The 21,571-nt window shown below is 30.5% G+C and overlaps 3 protein-coding genes and 1 non-coding gene across 4 annotated transcripts; 1 reads left to right on the plus strand and 3 right to left on the minus strand.

Moving 5' to 3' along the window:
- Positions 1 to 5,686: 5,686 nt before the first annotated feature.
- Positions 5,687 to 7,090, minus strand: LOC114165107 (transcription factor TCP9-like). Its single transcript, XM_028049762.2, has one exon. The coding sequence runs from the start codon at positions 6,969 to 6,971 to the stop codon at positions 5,985 to 5,987; it is 987 nt and encodes a 328-aa protein (XP_027905563.2). The 5' UTR covers positions 6,972 to 7,090; the 3' UTR covers positions 5,687 to 5,984.
- A 6,819-nt stretch (positions 7,091 to 13,909) lies between these two features.
- SSE1 (shrunken seed protein (SSE1)) lies at positions 13,910 to 17,141 on the minus strand. The gene is made up of 8 exons (XM_028052185.2): positions 16,888 to 17,141; positions 16,338 to 16,395; positions 15,748 to 15,964; positions 15,334 to 15,626; positions 14,981 to 15,249; positions 14,751 to 14,818; positions 14,562 to 14,623; positions 13,910 to 14,458 (listed from the first exon to the last, which is right to left on the minus strand). The coding sequence occupies exons 1-8, from the start codon at positions 16,954 to 16,956 to the stop codon at positions 14,397 to 14,399; spliced, it is 1,098 nt and encodes a 365-aa protein (XP_027907986.1). The 5' UTR covers positions 16,957 to 17,141; the 3' UTR covers positions 13,910 to 14,396.
- A 157-nt stretch (positions 17,142 to 17,298) lies between these two features.
- LOC114167188 (ubiquitin-related modifier 1 homolog 2-like) lies at positions 17,299 to 18,945 on the plus strand. The gene is made up of 4 exons (XM_028052187.2): positions 17,299 to 17,458; positions 17,987 to 18,062; positions 18,150 to 18,232; positions 18,591 to 18,945. The coding sequence occupies exons 1-4, from the start codon at positions 17,436 to 17,438 to the stop codon at positions 18,706 to 18,708; spliced, it is 300 nt and encodes a 99-aa protein (XP_027907988.1). The 5' UTR covers positions 17,299 to 17,435; the 3' UTR covers positions 18,709 to 18,945.
- Positions 18,946 to 20,077: 1,132 nt separating this feature from the next.
- TRNAL-AAG (transfer RNA leucine (anticodon AAG)) lies at positions 20,078 to 20,158 on the minus strand. The gene has a single exon. It is a non-coding gene; the product is annotated as a tRNA-Leu (tRNA).
- Positions 20,159 to 21,571: the final 1,413 nt, after the last annotated feature.

The following is a 21,571-nucleotide window of genomic DNA, read 5'->3' on the forward strand; positions in this document are numbered from 1 at the left end:
TAAACAAAGTTCAAATAACCACTTAAATAGTATTGAGTGACAATTTACAAAAAAATGGAGATTTTTTAAAATCAATTGATAAAAAATAATTCATATTCAAAATCAATGTGCTAATATTTTAATCATTTTTTAATTTAAATTAGAGTATAGCAGATACAGATACTATGATACCCGTACCCACACCATTAACAGATAGGTATACAAAATATTTATTTTCGTTATTCGCAGATATTCATTCACAATATTTATTTACTACCCGTTGCAAATTTTATTCATGATAACGCGATACATATATTTTGGAAATTCCTATATAATAACATAAAATTGTAGTCATATTTTGACAAAAAAAAAAGATATTTTGACAAAAAAAGAAAGCCTTTCAAAACTTTAAAATATTTATCATAAAATTTGTTTCATTTATTACATAAATTAAAAAGTTTTTCATTTCACCAGAGGTTAAAAGAAGGATAAAATGTGGTTTTATCCATTATTTAGTTGAGAATTAAATTATTTGTAGTGTAATTATTTGCTTAAATTTGATAGTTACATTATTTTATAAATAGTTATTTAATAATAAATAAAAGTTAAAATTATAAACCGTAAGTAGTAAAATTATTAGTTATTGTCAAGAATCTTTATAAAAATAACAATTAAAGTTAATTTTCAAATGAGTACATTATTAATATTATTACTTATTAAATGGGTGTATTTTGTTTGAATAGATTTTAAAATATTATTTTCTAACATATCATTACATAACAAAGAAAGACTAAATATCATTATGAAACTTAAAATTAAAGTAATTTCATCATAATTTATATTTTGACATGTTAGAAAATTTTAATTGAGTCTTATCTACTATAATACGAGGTAAGAGATAGGTAAGTTCTCTTAATTATTTTATCGTTTTTACCAGTATTTAATTAAAAAATTGGTTAAATATATTTTTGATTTTTTACCTTTAGTGAAAATGAGAATTAGTCTCTTTTTAAAATTTGATTCAATGTAGCCTCCCAACTTTTGATACATGTAGATTTAGTAATTTTAATCAAACTTTGTTAAGTTTATTTGACATTTTAAATGTATTTTATGATAATGTTTGAATTGTTTACACTGTTTGACAAATTTAAAAAAAAAAAAAAACTAATTCCAATTTTCACTAAAAGTTTGAAGACAAAAAACATATTTAACTCCTAAAATATAAAAATAACAAGTTAACATTAAAATCACTATGTTACGTTTCATTATAAAGAATCAGTCATTAATAAAGGACAATGATATTTTTGAAAATAAAAACGATTTTTTTGGTGTCAAATCCTTTATGGTCATTCATATCCGATTTTATAAGGTTCATTGAATCTCGTTACTCTAACAATAGTATAGGTCCAACATAAATGAATTTTTAAAATGTTGTATACAACTTTTCTTACTCACATTTTCTTTTCTAAAAACCTATGTGAGCGACTTCTCTTTTCTCCGATGGCGATCCTAGGAGTGGTGGAGGCTCTATTGGTGACAAAATAGTTAATTTCTTCATCTTTTGTGGGTGATATCTTGTGTGAAGTGATTGTTCTGATTGCATTTGTGTATTGAAGTTAATTTTCTAATCTTCTACTTAGTTCACATTGAAAGTGTGTTTTGTTCTTGGAAAACTCAATCATGTCTTCCTCTATTGCTAATGGATTTTTTGAGGTGATTATGAATTTTTTGTGGTGTTGGTTCCAATTGCGTTGGTGTTTCTGTGAGTCAAGTGCGTTATTAAGATATGTGTTGTATATATTCACGATATGGATATATATATATATATATATATATATATATATATATATATATATATATATGTAATAAATTAAGAACTGATTTATTTAAAAACTAACTCTTTATTTTTAAATATGTTTTTGGTTTCCTAACTTTCAATGAATTTTGGAATTAGTCCATTTCAAAACTGTGGACCAATTTAGTCATTCATCTGTTGAAATAATATGTGGATGTAGTTCTTTTAATCAAATTTTGATAGGTTTATTTGATGTTTCGTACACATCTCAGGATTGTATTTGAGTTGTTTATATTGTTTGACACATTTTTGTTTTAATGTTAAGTTAAATACTATTATGAAACGCGTTTGAAATGTTAAATAAACTTAACAAAATTTGATTAAAATGACTAAATTCACGTATTTCGAGATATGAAAGACTAAATTAGTTCAAAGTTTCAAAATTGACTAACTTCAAAATTCACTGAGAGTGGATAAAAACATAATCAACCCTAAAAATATAAAAGAATAGATATTTTTAATGAATTATAGGATAACTCACCATGAAAATCAAATATGTGTAAGACATGTGTTAAATGAAGCAAGTTGAATAAGTTGATCCCAAAATATATATATATATATATATATATATATATATATATATATATATATATATATATATATATATATATATAATTGAGAATGTGTCATGAATGAGACGTGAATCATTTCCTGAAACTTGTGTGCTAAATGCTATATTTTGAAACAGGGAGAGAGAGGTCCTGGATGGACCACGAAGGTACGCACCATTAGGTGTTAGGTCAATGGGACCCCCTCCACCACTTGTTAGTTTCTTTCCATTCCTTCTATTTCCATACATTTTCAAACTTTTTTTTCATTATTACAAATTTTATAGTGGAAATAATTTCCTTAAACTGGTAAGAATTTACAAGAGCAACAGTTATAAGAAGTGAAAACAATAACTTCAAATGAGATCATCCATATTTTTAATATTGAAAATCTTTTTAATGTGAGAAATAAAAATTTAATATACAAGTCAATCGATCAAATTTTACTAAGATTAAATATTGGTACAGATCAAATTAAAAACATAAACAAGTATCTATCACTACAACAAAACAATAATGTTCTTAAATTTAAAAAACAAAAAAATAAAATTGTTTAATTACTCTTTTAGTTTATGATTTTGTCCAAAAGTGTCAACTTGGTCTTCCAGTTTTTTTAAGTTTTAATTTGGTCCTAATTTTTAAAAAATTGATGCAATTTAGTTATTTTTGTTAAATTTTTTGAAACAAATGAAGAATTTTTCATCAAAATTGAAATTGTTAATAATAATTATTTGTTTTATTAATGTAATTAACATAATCATAGTGACAAGTTTAATAAAAAAATTTATTAATTTGTTTCAAAAAAATTAACAAAAAGGATCAAATTGCATTATTTTTTAAAAATCGAGACCAAAATTGAAACTTACAAAAATTGGAGGACTAAGTTGATATTTCTGGACAAAAATAGGATTAAAAAAGTAATTAAACCAAATAAAATTAAAAAATCGAGCAACAATGCGAAACTCTATCTAACTATAAACATCCAATTGACAATCTTAACTGTAAAAAGAAATGACCAGTACGAGACAGATCTATCTAACTATAGACATCGAATTGACAATCTTAACTGTCCAAATGAAGGACCATGTGTCATAAGTCTTTTGACAAAATTTCAGTCATCTGAATTAGAAATTTCAGTTTTATTTAAGTTATCGAGATAATATATTAACAATTTTTCTCTCACTTATCTTTTTCAAAGAAGATGACATTTTTATGCTCTCTGACCTAAAAGTTTCTTTTTCACTTAGATTAAAAGAGATAAAGTAAATTTGACTAATTTAAACATTTTAGTCAAATAAGTGAAAGTTCAACCCAATAAATTTAGTTCAAGAAATTATTTAACAATATATATATATATATATATATATATATATATATATATATATATATATATATATATATATATATATATATATATATATATATATTAATATGTAAGTACATATAATCCTTAAAAGTTTTGTACATAATAAGTGATATACGGTTTAATAATATTTTATATTGAGGAAATATTAGTGTGTTAGTGTATCAAATGATTAATATGAATTCATAATATTTAAAATAATAATTTAGCTTTGTTAGATAAAGCTATATTAGTTAGTAGAAGTCAATTCAATACTAAATAATTAATAAATGAAAATTCATTTTGTAATGTTTCCTATAGAGTGTTAGAGAGAAAACAATAGGGACAAGAAAGGACTGATGAAAAAGAAGATAGCAAATATTGGCTATTTTGTTTAGCTAAGAGAAGAAAGTAAAATATGGTCTCCTTTTTTAATTTAAGAATAAAAAAACAATATTTAATGTTATTAATAAAAATAAAAGGCTAATTGAATTAAAACGTAAAAAAATAATTTAGTCATATGTATTAAGTATAAAGTAATATCTTTTCCAAATCCCACATACTCTTAACCTTATATTACATAAAAGAAGTAAATTTATCTTACAAATTTTATCTGAGAAATCATAAATAATTACATAGTATTGAATTGAAGGTGGGATTAAATTAAATAATTGAGTGCACTAAAAAAATGAACATTTGAATTTACTGCATTATGATCCACAATGAGTGGTGTATATTCATGCTTATCATTAACTGATTATTATGCTATTTCCTGTGTCACTGATCTTGAAAAAAAAAACTTGATAGTAAAGAAATCTACTTTTTGAACTTTCTTCTTAAAGTACTGTAAAAGACACTCCCTTTCTGCTGGTCTCAGAAAAGAAAAAGGGTGGATTAAGAAGTGTTTAATGCATAATTGATCCTTAATTAGAGTTTAATTAATTTCAGGGTAAGAATGTAACAGATTTGTGATATCAAATTAAAATTCTACTATATCCACATAAAAACAAATTACACTCTTATTATTGTTTTTTTTTATACATGTTGCGTAGTGCACAAACCCTCTTTCCCACTCAATCTGATAAAAAATAAATGGCACCAAAATCTCAAATTATGTTTATTTTATTAACAAAAAAAAAAGTAACACTCATGAAATTTCATAGAAATTGATGCATGTGTTTATATGTTATCATTGAAGTTAGATGTAGGCTTAGTTTAATTTATTTTGAATAAAAAATTTCATTTAACACGTGAAAAAAGAAAAGAGTTCATAATCCAAAATTCTTAACATGATTTTGGAGCAAGTTTCCATTATAAGGGAGGACATTATATGTCAAGTAGTGAATTGAAGATGAAGAAGAAGAGGACATTGAAAGTTGAAGATTCTGAGTACAACACCACAACAATGGTAACATTGGGAAAACCATAACTAGAGCAACACATCGCATTCTATCTCGCTATTCAACTCTAATACGACAAAAGATTTTCAGAAATAATTAAAATATAGATTTAATTAAATTCTGTCTTAATGATTTTTCTTTTGTTTGTGTTAATCTTGTTTCACGTTTTGTTGAGACGAAGCAAAGCAATAGCAATAAAGTGGTTGGTGTCCAGCGAAGTGGGACAGAGAAAACCCCACGTGTCGAATGGTAAAAGTGGTGCCCCACCTGTCGACTAAGCAGAATGCGACACGTAGCCTTCTGGACTTTCCCGCAACAGAGGGACCACTTTGAAAAGGCCGGCTCGAGAACGGTGCGTAAACGGTCCCGTAGGGTCCACCCATTACCCTCACAATCCTACCTTTTGGGTCCCGCCTCTACCCTCACATGACCACCCATTAGGTGGACCCATCCACCCCCACCAACAAACAAATCAAAATTTTCACGTAATTCTAACCCTATAATATTTATATTTCTAACAATTTTCTAAAAGAACAGTGTCAAATTTTGCAGTAAAAACACAGAAATTAAAATGTAAATTTTATTCTGACTATTATTTATTATTAACATTATTTTGGGAAATAAGAAAAAATTGAGTACTAGTAGTTCTGAACTTGTGGTACTAGTTATGTATTACCCCACCGGGTCCCCCACCATACCCTCCACTTTTGGTGGTGTCCCACATCAATGCACGTGGTCCCACCATTTTTAATCCGGCATCACGTGCGCACGTGCTCTTCCTCTCGCTCCCAACGACGTCGTCGCGGGGAAACCAGATTCAACGCCTTCTCTGCCTTCTCCTTCTGGTTCTGGTTCTCCTCTCAATGCTTGGAAGACGCGCGCGACATGAACTGCAGCTCTTGTTTGTCGTAAATCTCCAACGAGAAATCTCTCAGCATGTGAGTTGTGGTGGTGGTGGTTGGAGCCATGACGGTGGCTCTGGCTGGGGACTTCGACGACGGCGCGGTGGAGGAAGAGTTAGCGTTTGAAGAAGGGGATGTGGAGGTTGGTTGGAGTTGAACGGGGGTGACCATGGAGGAGACAAACGCGGAGATAGGTCGTGCTATGGTGAAAAACTGCGGATGGTGCTGAAAAGACGCGGCTTGGGGGACGACGAAGAACGCGCCTGCAGTCGGAACGACTGCGTTTGAAGGCACGGCCCACACAGGGACCACGCCCTGCGGGAGCGGAATCGCGGTGTGCTGCGGAATTGCGGGCGTCGTTGAGGCGGTCGTCGTGATCGTCCTCGCGCTTTGCTTGTTGGAGCTCGCGAGGCCGGCGGGGACCGAAACGGCGCCGTCGTTTACGTCCACGTAGGCGCTGTTGGCGGGTCGCTTGCGCTTCTTTTTCTCGGGCGGGTCTCCGAGTTCCGGGTCGGAGGGGGAGGTGGTCGGAATCTTGAGCGTGCCGTTGACGGACATGGCGATGGCGGGGACGGTGCCGGTGCCGGTAGCGGCGATGATGGCTGGCTCGGCGTGTTCGAGAAGCCAGCGGATGGTTTCGCCGTCTGACTTGTGGCCTAGTTCTCGGGTGAGCTGGAAGATCCGCGCCGCACACGTGGCGGGCATTCGGATCCTCCTGCCTCGGCCCTCGACTTTGGTGTGGCGGTCCTTGGTGGAGGCCCGCTTCTGCGGTTGGGCCTGGGCTTGGGCCAGGGCCTTGGACACAGACATGGACATGCCTGACGGGACGTGCACAGCTACCGGCATGACACGTATCGCGGAGCCCTCCTCCGTCTCGGGCTCCACTTTCGGCCCCTTGGGTTCTCCCAACCTTAGATCAACGTCTCCAGAAGATTGATCAGCCATATCTTCAGAAAAAGAAGAAGAAGAAGAACGTACGTAACAGAAAAAAACAAGTGTTTAAGGATGTAGGAATGAGGTAGAAGGTGGTGTTTGAGTTGGGTTAGAATGAGAGTGGTAGTGAGAATAAAAGTATATATAGTGAAGGTACGTGAAGAAGGAGTTGAGAAAGGAGAATGAGAAGGTGGGGGCCCTGGGTGGTGGGCCCTGAGGCCTGAGGTTGTGTTTACCGTGGATGGAAGAAAAATGAAGGGTGATGGAGGCGTGGAGGGTAAAAGTATTGCACGTGATGGGCCCCATGGTGGGCATTGGGGTAGGGGAGTTTTGGTCAATTGATTCACTTATTTGGCAACTGCAAAAAACGTTAAAAGATGGAGGGCATGGAAAAGGAGAAAAAGGAGAAAAGGAAAGAAAGGGCAAAAGAAATTTGGAATGGAAGAATGGAAGTGAAGTTGATAAGATTCTGGCATCATGAATCCATGATGCCCTCAACTATTTGAGGATAAGGTAAATGATTCTTTTTTTGGCTAAAATGTTTTACTTATCGTTAAGAAAAGTAGTCATGACTTCATATTTTTGTGTTGTGAGGGAAAAGGGAGTTAAAATGGTAAAGTTGGATCAGAGAAAAATGATCCCTCCCAACTTGGAATTCTTCAGAATAAACAATATTTGCATGCAAACCGTGGTTTTGTTTGTAGGAGGGTCACTCACAATACCATTTTAAAAATGAGTTGGAATAAGACACCTTACACGTACGTACCCAACATCTTAAAACAATCCACATTGCCCATACCCACTAGTTTAAAGGCATGAATGCATTAATTAATCATGCACTTCAACACACTAAACATTACATGAACATGAAAATTGTCGATCAAACAACAAAGGAGGGGGAAAAACGATGTTACCTTTGGCCTAGGGTGGATATGGGTGCACTTTTGGACTCACAAAGTTTGTGTCAAACAGTTATATTCACTCGAAGAAAATAATAATAATAATAATGAAAGACAGCGTGCGATGACGAAGACTTGAAATGGAAAGTCAATAGCATGGAGCGTGTGCGTCGTGCATGTTTGTTTTGAACAACAGTGGAAGAGGATAGAAACACACAAACATATACATCATAGGACGTGTGAAATAGTGAATGGTTCAGGGTGTGTGGGTCTAGCACCCACCCAATGTTTCAAGGACTTTTTTTATTTTTTAATATTTTTTTTAATGTTTTATGATTTTACTTCAAATACTTTTACAGTTATTTCACACTTTGGAGGATAATATAAAAAGTCCAATACTAATAAATTACGGCACTATTATTTAATTCTATATTTTGGTATAAAAACCCATGAGGGGAATGCCACTCGTATTTGGAAAAATAAAATAATAAAATCCATGGTATTTAATGATAGTTATTGGATGAAATAAATTGATAAGGACTACTCACTCACTTACGAATCAATGAGCATGCCACCATATTATGATCAAAAGCCACACGAATAAATTCTAACTCTCTTCTTCATTTATAGGAAACCCACCCTCATCACTGTTTTTTTTTTCTTCTTTATTTTTTCCTTCTTAATCCAATTTTTATTCCATTTTCTAATGCTATTGGTCGTAATAGCTCTCAATATTGTTGAAAATATATTCACACAGGAAACAAATTTGTCTCTTTTTTCTTCACTTAAAGGGTAGCTAGTTTAACGACATAATTATTACGTAGTGCCATTTTCAACTCTAAATATTATAGTAACACTGATAATTAATTGGATACTAAAATCCAGCAGCATGAACAATGCCCTATTGAATGAATAAAAAAAATACTAAATTTTGGAGGAAATAAAAAAGAGGTGAATTTCCAAAATTGACAAGAGTGATATAAATACAGCGTTCAGCTCTCATTCTCATAGCTATTATGTCACACGGTTGCTGGTAATTAAGAAGCCTAAAACAACTCACACTATGGCTGCTAGATAGGAGTACCATCCTAATTAAATTCAATGCCAAAAATAAACCAAAGTATATAATGTTACAAAACTATGTCATCAATTCATTCTTATTATTTAACTTTGGTTAAATATGTTTTTTTTATCACTCAACTTTCATTGAAAATTATAATTAGTCCTTCTTGAAAATTTCGGTCCAATTTAGTCTTTTTAGTTTTAGAAATGCATAAATCTAATTCTTTTAACCAAAATTTATTAAGTTTATTTGACGTTTCAAACTTGTTTTATGGTGATATTTGAGTTTATTTACGATGTTCGACACATTTTCACTTCAATATTAGTTGAAATATCAAACAAACTTGAAAAAAACTTGTTTAAAAAATTAAATTCACGTATTTCTAAAAGTGAGAAATTAAATTGGTTTAAAATTTTAAAAACTAATTTTAAATTTTACTAAAATTTAAAAGAGAATAAATATATTTAACTATTTAATTTTTTATTATCGGTAAAAAGAACTCAAACAAAGATAATATCCTGATTTATAAAAAATATTTATATTACGGAAGTAGAAGTAGAGAGAAGGAGATGCATCGGTAGTGGACCTACGAATAGAAAAAATTAAACATATTTATATTTGGACATGGGGGGCCCGGGAGAAGGTTTTTGGGCCCGGCGGAAGGAGTGTGTGGTGGTGGCGGCGGCAACAGGAAGCGGTGCGCACGCTGAGATGCGAACCATCAGAGGATGGGCCCACAGCCCACACACTTTATCTTCCAAATCACTCTCTCTGCGTTGCCCACTGCTTCTGCCCCCGGTGGGACCCACCCACCCTCAATCCAACGGTCCCTCTTCCCCCCACGTGGGGCCCACCACCCCCAAGCAAATAGGGCCATGGCCCTTCCTGGTTTGGTTGCCCCTGCCCCCTCTCACTTTGAAAGTGGACCACAATGGAGAAAAATTAGTGGTGGCCCCTCTGTGGGACCCACCATTCTCACACCTCCCTCACCCTTATCATGGGACCCTCTCTCTCTGGTGCCAATTTGGGTATTCACCAACACCCATGCTTCTTCTTTTTCCTTTTCTACCTTTTTAATATAATAAATAATTTTAAGGTTGAATATATTTTTATTTCTTAAATTTTATTAAAATTAGAATGAGGTTTTTTTTTTAGTTTTGAACTAATTTAATTTTTATCTTTGATAAATTTGATAAATTTAGTTCTTTTAACCAAATTTTATTAAATTTATTTGATATTTTAAATATGTTTTTTTAATAAACATTAAAGCAAAAATGAGTTACACAATTCAAATTATTATGAAATTCGTTTAAAATATTAAATACATTTTAAAAATTTGATTAAAAAGATTAAATACACATATTTTTAAAATTATAAACTAAATTAGTCAAAAATTTTAAAGAGAAATTGATTGTAATTTTTAGAAAACCAAAATAATATTTAACTCATAAATTTAACTCACCAGTTTATTCACATTTAAACATATATCAAATTACAAACATCTCCCAATCAATCTTTCTTTTATAATGTTACTTTACATCACTTTAATTCCTCCTCCGTTCGAATTAATGTGTTTAGCTTCCTTATTTTAATTTTGATTAGATAGAGATTAATTAATAATATATAAGTAAAGACAATTTTATATTTTAAAGTTTTTTTTAGTATAGTATTAAAGTTTTTCTAATGTTATTTGCCTGTTATCAAATTACTTACAAAAAGAATAATCTTATTTTACTGATAAAATTTGTGGAAATGAATTAAATTTAAATCTATTTTCTATTAAAGTTATTGAAATAGTTTTTACAATTGAAGTTGTTTATATAATTAAAAGAATTAAATAAGAATGAGGAAATAATTAAAGTTTTAGTTAGCATGATTGAGTGCCAACTCTTCTCTTGGCTTCTGGATGGGGGGACCTAAGGAGGTGGGTCCTACGGTGTAGGGCACTCTCTCTCTCTCTCACTTCTCACTTTCTGATATCTCACAAGTGTTTTTATAATTTTGGTGATGGTTTGTTTATTCTTTATTATCTACCAACTTTTGGGTACTCCTAATGACGTAATTGTTTTATTTATTTATTTAAATTTTTGAATGTAGATGATGTTTATTTATTGTGAATGGTGGAAAGAAGTATTGGATTGGATGAGAATGGGGTATTGTGGTTTGTTTGAGATTGGGGACCCTTCTTAGCTTCATCCATCATGCTTCTTGGAGAGTGGTGAGAGGTGAATGCTCATTGCTCACTCATCAATGCCCATCACACCAACTACTAAGCAATTTTACCATCAATACAATCTCAAAAAAACTATTTCATATAATATTATTTATAAAATACAAGATTAAATGTGTTTTTATTATTGTTTTAAACATGGATACAACTTGTTCTTAAACTTAAAAAATTAATAGATTTAATCATTTTAATTCGATTGTTTTAAATTTTTTATGTGTCAGATATACTAGATAAATATTTGAATTGTTTACGTTGTTTGATACATTTAAATATAAATATCAGATAGATTTTTTAACTTAAAGAAAAAAGAAAAAAAAATCTTAATACCATTTGACAACTCATATAAAAGATAAATAGTCATTAATAAAGTAAATTTAATTTTTTTATTTGTAGAGCAAAAAGAGAAAGTGAAAATTAATAAAAATAAGTATAAAAAAAATTGGATGTCAAAATATTATTGTCCAAAAAAATTAACATCGTTGAATTAACAAGACTATATTCATTTTTAAAGTTTTGAGACCATTATGTATCAAACTTCGAGATAAGAAAAATTCTAATTTTACGTCAAATTAATTTAAGGTTAACAAAAATATTTAACTTTTAACTCTAAAATAATTTACTCTTATAATATTTAAATTTAAAATGATTGATTACCATCTCAATCTATTAAATTAAAGAAACCATTTATTTATATAGAGCATAGGATTTTGGGATATACTAGCAAGAAATCTTATTACACTTACTTTAATATTAATTTAAAAATTTAATTGATTATGGCTTATATATTTCTTTTTCGGGTATAAAGAACACTAATATTGAGATTAGGTAGGAAAAAAAGATGTTGGCTCCTTCTTATCCTCATCAAACTACTTTTTGGCAAGTTGAATTCTGTTTTGTCTGCTTTTATTTAATCTTCTTAAACATTGATACATTGTTTTAAACCCAGATGAAAGCTAAATCAATTATTATTAAATTCCATGCCTTCATATCGTAACTGTAGATTTGACTCATTAAACTGATAATGGTGAAAAAATAAATAAATTTATAGCTGTTAATTGAGTAATCTATGCCTTGTAGGTGTGTGTGGGCATGTCTGAAGTTATTAAAATCTCTTAAATTTCAATCAATAACTATGAGTATGTATTTTCCTACTTAAGTGTGGACCCTAGTTTAGAAAGAAAAGAAAATGGTGATACAGATACATTAATATCTTATATTTAAAGATATCTTAAATGCATAATTAAAAATGTATGCTATATTTGACATTTTATGTTTGGTATAGTGATTGAATATGGATGATAATAAGTAAGAATTTCACCCATTCAACGAGTACGGGTGTGAATTTGATATTACACATTTATTTTATTTTATTGTTTTAGGATATGAAGCATTTTTTAATATGTTTAAATGAAATGGCTTTTTAAAGTATCTTTCTATAAGAAATTAATTAACAATCAAAACTTTCTATTAATAGTTTTGTATGATTGATTATTTTGGTAAACAGTGTTTTTTCCATTACAATATAGTGAATTCAATTTTAAAGCAAGGTTTCATATTGGGCTAAGTCGAGCTCATTGGGCCAACCCACTGATAAAAACCTTTGTCTCGCACCTCCATACTTTTTAAAATGATCATTTTACCCTTTATGAAGTAATTTCTAGTTTACTTGTTTCGAAAATATTCCAAAACTAGTTTTCTGAAAATTTCAAAATATGATTTTTGAAATAAATTTTTAGAACAAACTTTCTAAAATATATGAAATGTTATGAGAGGGAATGCAATACAATTGTGAACAATTTCATGACACTGTAACGCCATAGACATTTTGTTCATTCAAATATGAAAGTATTAAACAGTATAACCGATTTATTTTGCGAACCAAACAACTGTAACATTACAAAGACGTTGAATAGTTTACATTAACTTCGAACCATAACAAACTAAGTTACAGTTCTGAAAGTGGGTCAAAACCTTTGGGTTAACTCGACCCACTATGGGTTCGGACAAGGTTGTGTTGAAATATTTTTTACAAATTTCAGTACGGGTCAATTTTTAACACGATTCACCAACCCACTCATAGATAAATGATAACACAATTTTTTTTGCATTTGAATTGGGTTGAGTTGTATTTTTTTAGCCAACATATTGAGTTGACAAATGTAAACCTTTCGGACTAGGTTACGTGAATTTTTTTTTTTTTATAAATTTCAATATGGATCAATTTGGATCAATTTTTAACATGGCTCACCAACCTACTCGTAGATAAATGATCACACATTTTTTTTATATTTAAATTGGGTTGAGTTGTATTTTTTAACCAACATATTGGGTTGACAAATGTAAACCTAATATTTTTGTGATTTTAATTTGTATTTGGGGTTGAACATTATTTTAGATTGTATTGAAGTTTATTTAGATTTTAATCACAACTATAATTTATTTTTTTTGGGACTGAAAATAAAAAATTGTATTTTCTTTTTTAATGAAGTGAGCTAGTGAACCAACCCCTTTAACCCACTAACTCATGGTGAGCCAAACCGGATTTAAATTTTTTGACTCGTTAATAAATGAACCGGGTTGGGTTGACTCACTCAGACCAATCCGTGGTAAGCCAGGCCGGGTGGTCCATTTTGACAACTCTATAAGAAACATACTTTTGGTGGACAAGAATTGATAGAAGCTAAAATGTATAAAAATAAAGAAAGAATGTTACAAGATGAAGCTCATAAGGAAAAATACATAACTTGGCCAGCATTGCTGCTTCAGATGGTTATTCATTTACCTTCAGTGATAAAAAAGCAAAATTTAAAATACATTTGTCTACACATGGATGCTGATGGAAGATTAGCTTAAAACATAACAATTTAACATAATACAGTTTTCCGAGTTGAAGAATCAGATTAACTTCACTATCGATGTTCAGAACTACAAGTATAATCTGTCTCAACCTATATTGTGTATAGGAGTAGAACAAAATCTCCCAAGGAAGCATATTTATACAGAGTTATTGATAGTGAAACCATCCTTGCAAACACCTTGTCCCACAAAAGGGTTGCGGGATTGTCTTGCAAAAGAAATGTTCAAGCCTGCATGGTTTGTTATTTTTCAATCATCATAGCACTAGCTGGTTTGATATCTCTTCATCATTTGAAAGATCTGTAACAGGATATGGCATGGAAGAAGAGTAAGAATATCTATCTTTCCAAAATCTTAGAGGGTGATTAGGTGTTTTTTCCGGACTTATATCACGATCCTGACATGTAAGTGTATCGAGTTTGAGCTCCAATCATAAGCTCAACAAGTTTTGCTGTAACATACATCAGAAAAACAGATCAAATACTCAGAGATGAAGATGACAAGCAAGACAATAAAAGGTAAACTAGGGAAACAAAAAAAAGTATGAAGCAGACCTGTAAGAAAACCTATGACAGGAATTGGTTCCAAAGCTTTCTCCGTGTTCTCAAGTCTTTGCCTAAGACATTATAAAAATTTTAGTATCATTTTTTCTCCAACTTAGAAGTAGCACGTTACAAGACCTAAGGTGTTAGAAATGTGAAAGAAAGAGGAAAAAATGAGAACTAAATGTAAATCATTGCTACCTAGTATACTTGCTGAAAAATGGATCTCTCATTAGGTAAAGAACAAACAGCAGCTTTCGTCGTTTAACCTGAAGCAAAACTATTTAAGCATTAACTCTTTAGAGGGTGGAACAATACAAGGATCCAAGAGTTCGGAATGCAGAATTAAAAGCCAAAGATTCAATGCAGAAGATTATTTAAGCTCAGTGCATCTTATTTGGTATGGTTTTGCAGTCTAGAGAAACACAAACCTCATCCTTTTCTGGAGCAGACAGGTGAAACACTTGCTCTTTCCCACCAACCACTGATGATGTAACAAGTGAAAGAAAACTGTTTCCTATGCAATCAATAGCCAGTGAAAGGAACCAAGGGGTCCATGACCGAATACCATATTTTCGAATAAATAAAACATAAACAAGCGGTCTGCTTATAAAGAGAACTTCTCCAATAAAAAGCAGAGTCCCACGCAGACCCCTTTCTGACAGTATGGTGAAAAGTGTAGGTCTATCTACTCTTGAAGCTGAAAGAAACAAATATAAGTTGAATATCTGATGCATTACAATCAATTACACTAGTGCTAGGGATGTTTTAAAAAACAAGTTACTTGTAAGCTCCATAGTTTGTTGTTGGGGTTGAACCCGGTGTAATCTTGCTGGATCCGATACCTTAGCATTTTCTCCAAATCTAACTAGAGCAGATAGTGCTCTTCCTTCAAGATTCATTGGGTTTGCACCAAGATTATTTTTCATATAACCAGGTCTATGATGACCATCGGGGTTTAAGCCTATATGTTGTGAAGTAAAACTATCTGAATGCTCCTCATCATTGGGTGTTTCACCTCCTTGTAGCAGCATCTTATATCCACTCTTACGAAATAAAGATAATCGAAACAGTACCCTGATTTATAGTGACACAAGATGATAAGAAAGATGGATCATGGACAACATATATAAGAAATATAACAATAGACAGAGGATATTAGGAAGGGCCATACACTAAATTACATTATTCTGCTTACTTGGTTGCTTCAGTAACAGCAAGGAAATTCCATTTCCTATCATCACCATAGTAATGTTGTGCCACAACTTCAACTAATGTTTCCAAATCCTTTAATGCAGATAACCATAATGGATAAGGAAATGAATAAGGCTCAACAGAGCCTGAAATATTTGGCTTAGGAGCAGTATCAATTATGTGTTCATTGAGAGCTGTGAGGATACCCAGAACGGTTGTTACTGCATGAAATCATATATCTTCTCAATAAGGTACCAATCTCTATATCATAGCCAAATATAGCAAGAGAAAAATAATTAGAAAAAATAAATAAGGTAATTAGAAGTCGTTTAATTTAAAGAAAATACAGCTAGACTAGAAGAAAGTAACATGACCCTTGAAATCGCAACAGGAATTTAGTTAGTTAATAGCAGCAATTTGCAATAGGGATATGCAACAGGTAAACTAAGTTTAGGGATGCACACGGCTTTGCAAAGTAAATTTATTTTTTTAGCTGGTTATCATCTTCGAAATCAACATGAACAAATAACTGAACATCTAAGCTTCTAATGGAGCTCAAAAGAAGTAGCAAAAAGTTATAAAAATTCAGAAAACCTGCTTCAGGTCCAATCTCTGATTCAGAAAACCGTTCCGGAAGAAGCCATGTCACTCCCTGTCCACATTTTCAACTCCTCAATAAACTATTCACAAACTATGCTTCAACATAATGCCTTCATAGACTTGAACAAACAGAAAACAACAATCACAGCAAAACAGGCCGCTTCATTTATTTTCTAAAACCACTGCACTAAATATATTTTCATTCATAATTACAAAATCCCAAAATTTTCAGTTTTACTAACGAAACAACCAAATCATGATCATCGGTGGAAAAAGCACAACGAAATAGCACCATATGCAACAGCAATAGCCAAATTATAAATAAACCCACGAAATTCATATCAGAATCACCATTTTCCCCAAAATTTCGTGTGCAGTTACAATTGCCAATCCACAATTAGTGAGAAGTATCAAACAACACAGAAGTATAACCTAACTTAAAATTCACTTTGGCTCGTGAAATTGTAACAACGGAATGATTACGTTTAATCTAACCTAACGAAAAACGATATTGTCAAAATGTTAATCCAAAAGGTAACCTTACATTGGCCAAAGACTCCAAGGAGTGCACAAACTCTTTGTTCTGCCTCACCCATCTCTTGTAAGCCTCCATAGCTTCAAAAACTCAACGAAAATATACAAAAGCACGAAATCCAAACCTCGCTTGCAAAATCAGAAGGAATTGGAAGAGACCCAGTTGGCCAAGATTTAATATTTCGACACAAGTTGCTTGTAATGAATATGGGTTTCAAACATTTCAATCGGAGATGAGAAAACGAGGAGCACATGGGGATATGATCACGTGTCATGTTGTGGGGAATGGAACGATTTAGTCTTGACCGTTGATTTGTACAGTCTTCTATCTCTTGAACCGTTGGATTAGACTATTTACTCTTAAAAAAAATGGACGGTCAAGATTCGGTGATGAGGTTTTAATTGTACAGTGAAGAGTTTGTGCTACTTGTGTTGATGTCGCGTAGGAATAAATTTTAGGGCTTTTGAAGTTTGATTTGAAGAGTTCCCTCTTTCTCTCTCCTCTTTCGATTGTTTCTCTCTCTAGGGTTTTGGGGTTCTGCGGAGTCGTTGTTGAACATGCAGCTGACGCTTGAATTCGGGTAAAGATAAGATTAATGGGTACCAATTTCTTCTTTCAAAGGTTTTGGGTGGTTTGTTTATGAAAAAATACAGGAACTGGAGCAAGTATTCAAAATTTTAAATCTAATATTGTTGATGGTATTCTGTTTATATTAATTAAGGTATAGGATACATAATGTTATTTTAGAAATTGTATGCTTTATCTTTTTCTATTTATTTGGTAAACAGTAACATGGATTTTTTCAGCATCATCGGATGAATTTTGATGTTGTTCTGAACATCATCTATTCAACTTGGGTGATGGGATTGATGTTCTTAGGTCAGAGAATGTGATATTTGCAAAGTATGGAACTGGAGTGCAGTATAAATGAATCTTAAAATTGTAAATCATGGTGCTGGATGTGTATCCTATTAGAATCCATTGTAATATAGAATTATATATATATATATATATATATATATATATATATATATATATATATATATATATATCTGAGATTAGAACCTTGAGTCTTTGTGTGATCTGATGAAATTACTGAAACATACAGTGGAGGATTGGAACTCCTTTGTGACTCTAAGAAGATTCATAATGTCAATATTGAGCAACAAAATGGAGAGGGCAAGGTACTGTATACAACCATAAATATTTTTTAACTATGATACATTGGAACATTCTTTCATTCTTCTAACATTTTCTTAATACTTTCTCAGTTGATCATGAAAGATTTGCTTTCTTGGGTACGAACAAACTTGATTAAGGAGAGGCCTGAGATGTTCATGAAAGGAGACACTGTGTAAGTTTTATGATCCAAATACATTTGATTTAAGAATAGGAACAAGTTAGCTTGTTTATGTTTACCATCAATTTAATCTGAAGGGTATATAATCTTAACACACTGAATGATTTACTGTATATGCTCAATTGCAAACATCAGAGATAGCTTACTTTAATGTAATTAAGCCTGAGTTTTTCTCATTAGTTTATGCTTAAACTAATTAAGAATACTTGTACTGAATATTTGGGATACATATATATGTATCAACATCCAATTTCGTCTGGTGAATAGAAATCATCATAATTTCAGTTGTGACAGTTGACAATGTGTAAATATTATAGAGCTAAACAATGTTATTGTGTGGTTTGTTGTGCAGGAGACCTGGAGTTCTTGTTCTGGTGAATGACTGTGATTGGGAGCTAAGTGGTCAGCTGGACACATCACTGGAAGAGAAAGATGTGGTGGTTTTTATATCAACCCTGCATGGTGGTTAGAACTCAGATTTTCAAATGGTTATTATCACTTAATGATAAACATAGTTATTGAAGTCATTTGGAACCTTGATAACTAAAAAGTTTGTGGATGAACAAACTTACATAGTGTAGTATGCATAATGCTATTTATAGTCCTTAATTTCACTGAAATCAAATTTGTATTGCACTACAGCTTTTAGCAGGAATGATGATATTTGTCTGACACTAACAAAGTAAAGTCTTATATTTGTTCTGAGAGATTATGTGTATCTTTCATCAATTGTTGCAAATGTGTTTCCTTTCATTGAAATGGTGATTAATAGCAATACCTGTGGAAGAAAAAATGTTTCTTTAAGCCAAATTGTTGTTATTATCATGTACCAACCAGTTCATGATTTGACATTTTTAATGAATTATTGTTTAGAAGTTTAAGGTGTTTTACTAAAAGTTTTCTTTCACCCAACTTACTCTAATTATTGATTAAATGCAATCGATTAAACAGTCTTCAATATTTTAAAAGCTGTATCGTTATATACATATATTTATTTATGTTTGATTGAGTTGAGTGTAGATTCTTGTAAATTGGAAAAGATTAAGTTGTCAAGATTATTTATAAATTGATATTAATGATTAAATTATGTTTTTAAAGATAAAAGTAAAACTTGGTCTGATTGGTAAGGATTGAATCTATATTAAATGACTGAAAGCTTTGTGGATAGATAATTTGTTGGTAGGTTAATTTCACTGGAGACCAAAATTCTAGTAAAAATTTCACGCAGAAGAAAAAAATTAATTATTGATAACAAAATTGTATACTCTCTTTTGATCTTAAATATAAATTAATATAATACTTCACGGCAATAAAAGAAAGTACTAAATACTCTAATCTAACTGATCTAAAAAATTAAACCGTTTTATTTATCAAATTGTCTTTTGTTTGAAACTTGATATAAAAATAATAAATAGTCGTTGAGAATGAAATTTAAATTAAATGAACTGTATTTTGAGAGCAATTCCATTAAATATGATGAAATTAGCTAAGATTTACTTATACTTAAACTACATTCATTTTTCTTTTATCTTTCTTCTCTAAATATATATTAAATCAAAAAATTAAAAACATAGAAAAATACCCATTCAAGCTCATTTCCTTCTCCAATTTTTATAATTCTCTTAATGTTTTTTTTCTTATTTTGATTATTTTAAGAAAAGAAAAATACTATGGCAATATTTAATTATTTTGTAATTTTTTAAAATAAGGGTTGCTTTTTATATATACAAGACACTAATTGATTTATATTTAGAGGAAAAAGAGAATATAAAGTAATATTTTTGATGATTGTGGGAAAAAAAAATAAAAAACAGGCAAAAAAAATAAAAAGTTATATTTTGTTGAGAGTGGGATTTGAACCCACGCCCTTTCGGACCAGAACCTTAATCTGACGCCTTAGACCAACTCGGCCATCTCAACTTTATGATTAATAAAACTGAAGAAAGTATTTTAATGTGATGTGAAATAAAAATCAGTTAAAACTTTTTTTCCAGTGTTGAGTAATGTTGCAGTGATATTATTTTTTTCCCTACTCCAACATTCACTGAGATTTTCCAATTATTTGTTCTTTATCCATTACTGAAACCTTGCTTGATCATGTTCACAAAGCTGTTAAATTGTTTGCATGTTTGTTGCTTGATCGGTGCATGGATGAATGGTTTCTTTCTTACAATTGCATTCATTCATTAAAAGTATAATCAGTTAACTATTGCATAACCAATCAATTATGTATGTTTAAACCAACTCACATAATAACCATAAATCATTGTGTGTTTTTTTTTCTAAACATAATCAATCATACTAAAATAATAATTGATTATGATCTTTTATTTGTTTCATATAATTAATTATTATTTTTCATCATATACAGTAAATAACAGATTAAATATGTCTTATTATATTATATAACATAAACATAATAAACAACAATAAAATATGGATGTATATAATATAAACTTTAAACCTAATTCAACTTATAAATCATTAATGATTTATAAGATGATATTTACACTTATTTATATTTTTAAAATTAATTTTATGTCTAATGGAGGGATGTGATACTTTTAAGAATAATTAATAATTATAAAATAATAAGAAAATAAAATTATAACTTAATACTTCCATCAAAATTAATATATTATATAAAGTAATTTGATTATTTTGTAAATATATTATTTGTAATTTTTTTAAAAATTTATATTAACTAAACTATCCAAAACAATTTACAATTTTTTTATCTTTCAATCCTAAGTCCAAGCTATTGGGATGTTGTATACCAAACTTGATTAGAGATGAAACTTAATTAGAGATGATATGAATATGTTTTCATGAATATTTGTAAAATTCTCCGTATTGACTAAGGACATGTTGATAATATTTTATTTTTTAAATTAGGATAGAAACGTGATAAGTAAATACATATTCACTTTATCTAATCTTCGTACTTGTCCTTGTCTTTATGTTTATTCTTACTTTAAATTAGTAAAACATATTTAATTTATTGAATAACCTAGAGGTAACTTATTATATTAATTTTATTTGATTATTAGTTTTGTAGTTTATTGATATTTATTTAATTATTTTTATTATATTTATTTAATTTATCCAATTGACATTTATATTAACTTTGATTTGATATTTGTTCGATTATAATTAAAAATTATGCCTTCTATTTTAATATTTAAATATTTGATAATTAATATTTAAATATTTAATAATATTATATTTTATTTGTTGTAATTTTTATTTTTTATAAAATATTTAATTAATGTTTGAAATGGTAAAAATCTATGTCCATTTAATGATAAAACAAAATAGAGATGAAGATAGTCA

Source organism: Vigna unguiculata, chromosome 10, assembly GCF_037176805.1.
Source record: "Vigna unguiculata cultivar grain cowpea cultivar isolate G323 ecotype 2 chromosome 10, ASM3717680v1, whole genome shotgun sequence".
Lineage (NCBI taxonomy): Eukaryota > Viridiplantae > Streptophyta > Magnoliopsida > Fabales > Fabaceae > Vigna > Vigna unguiculata.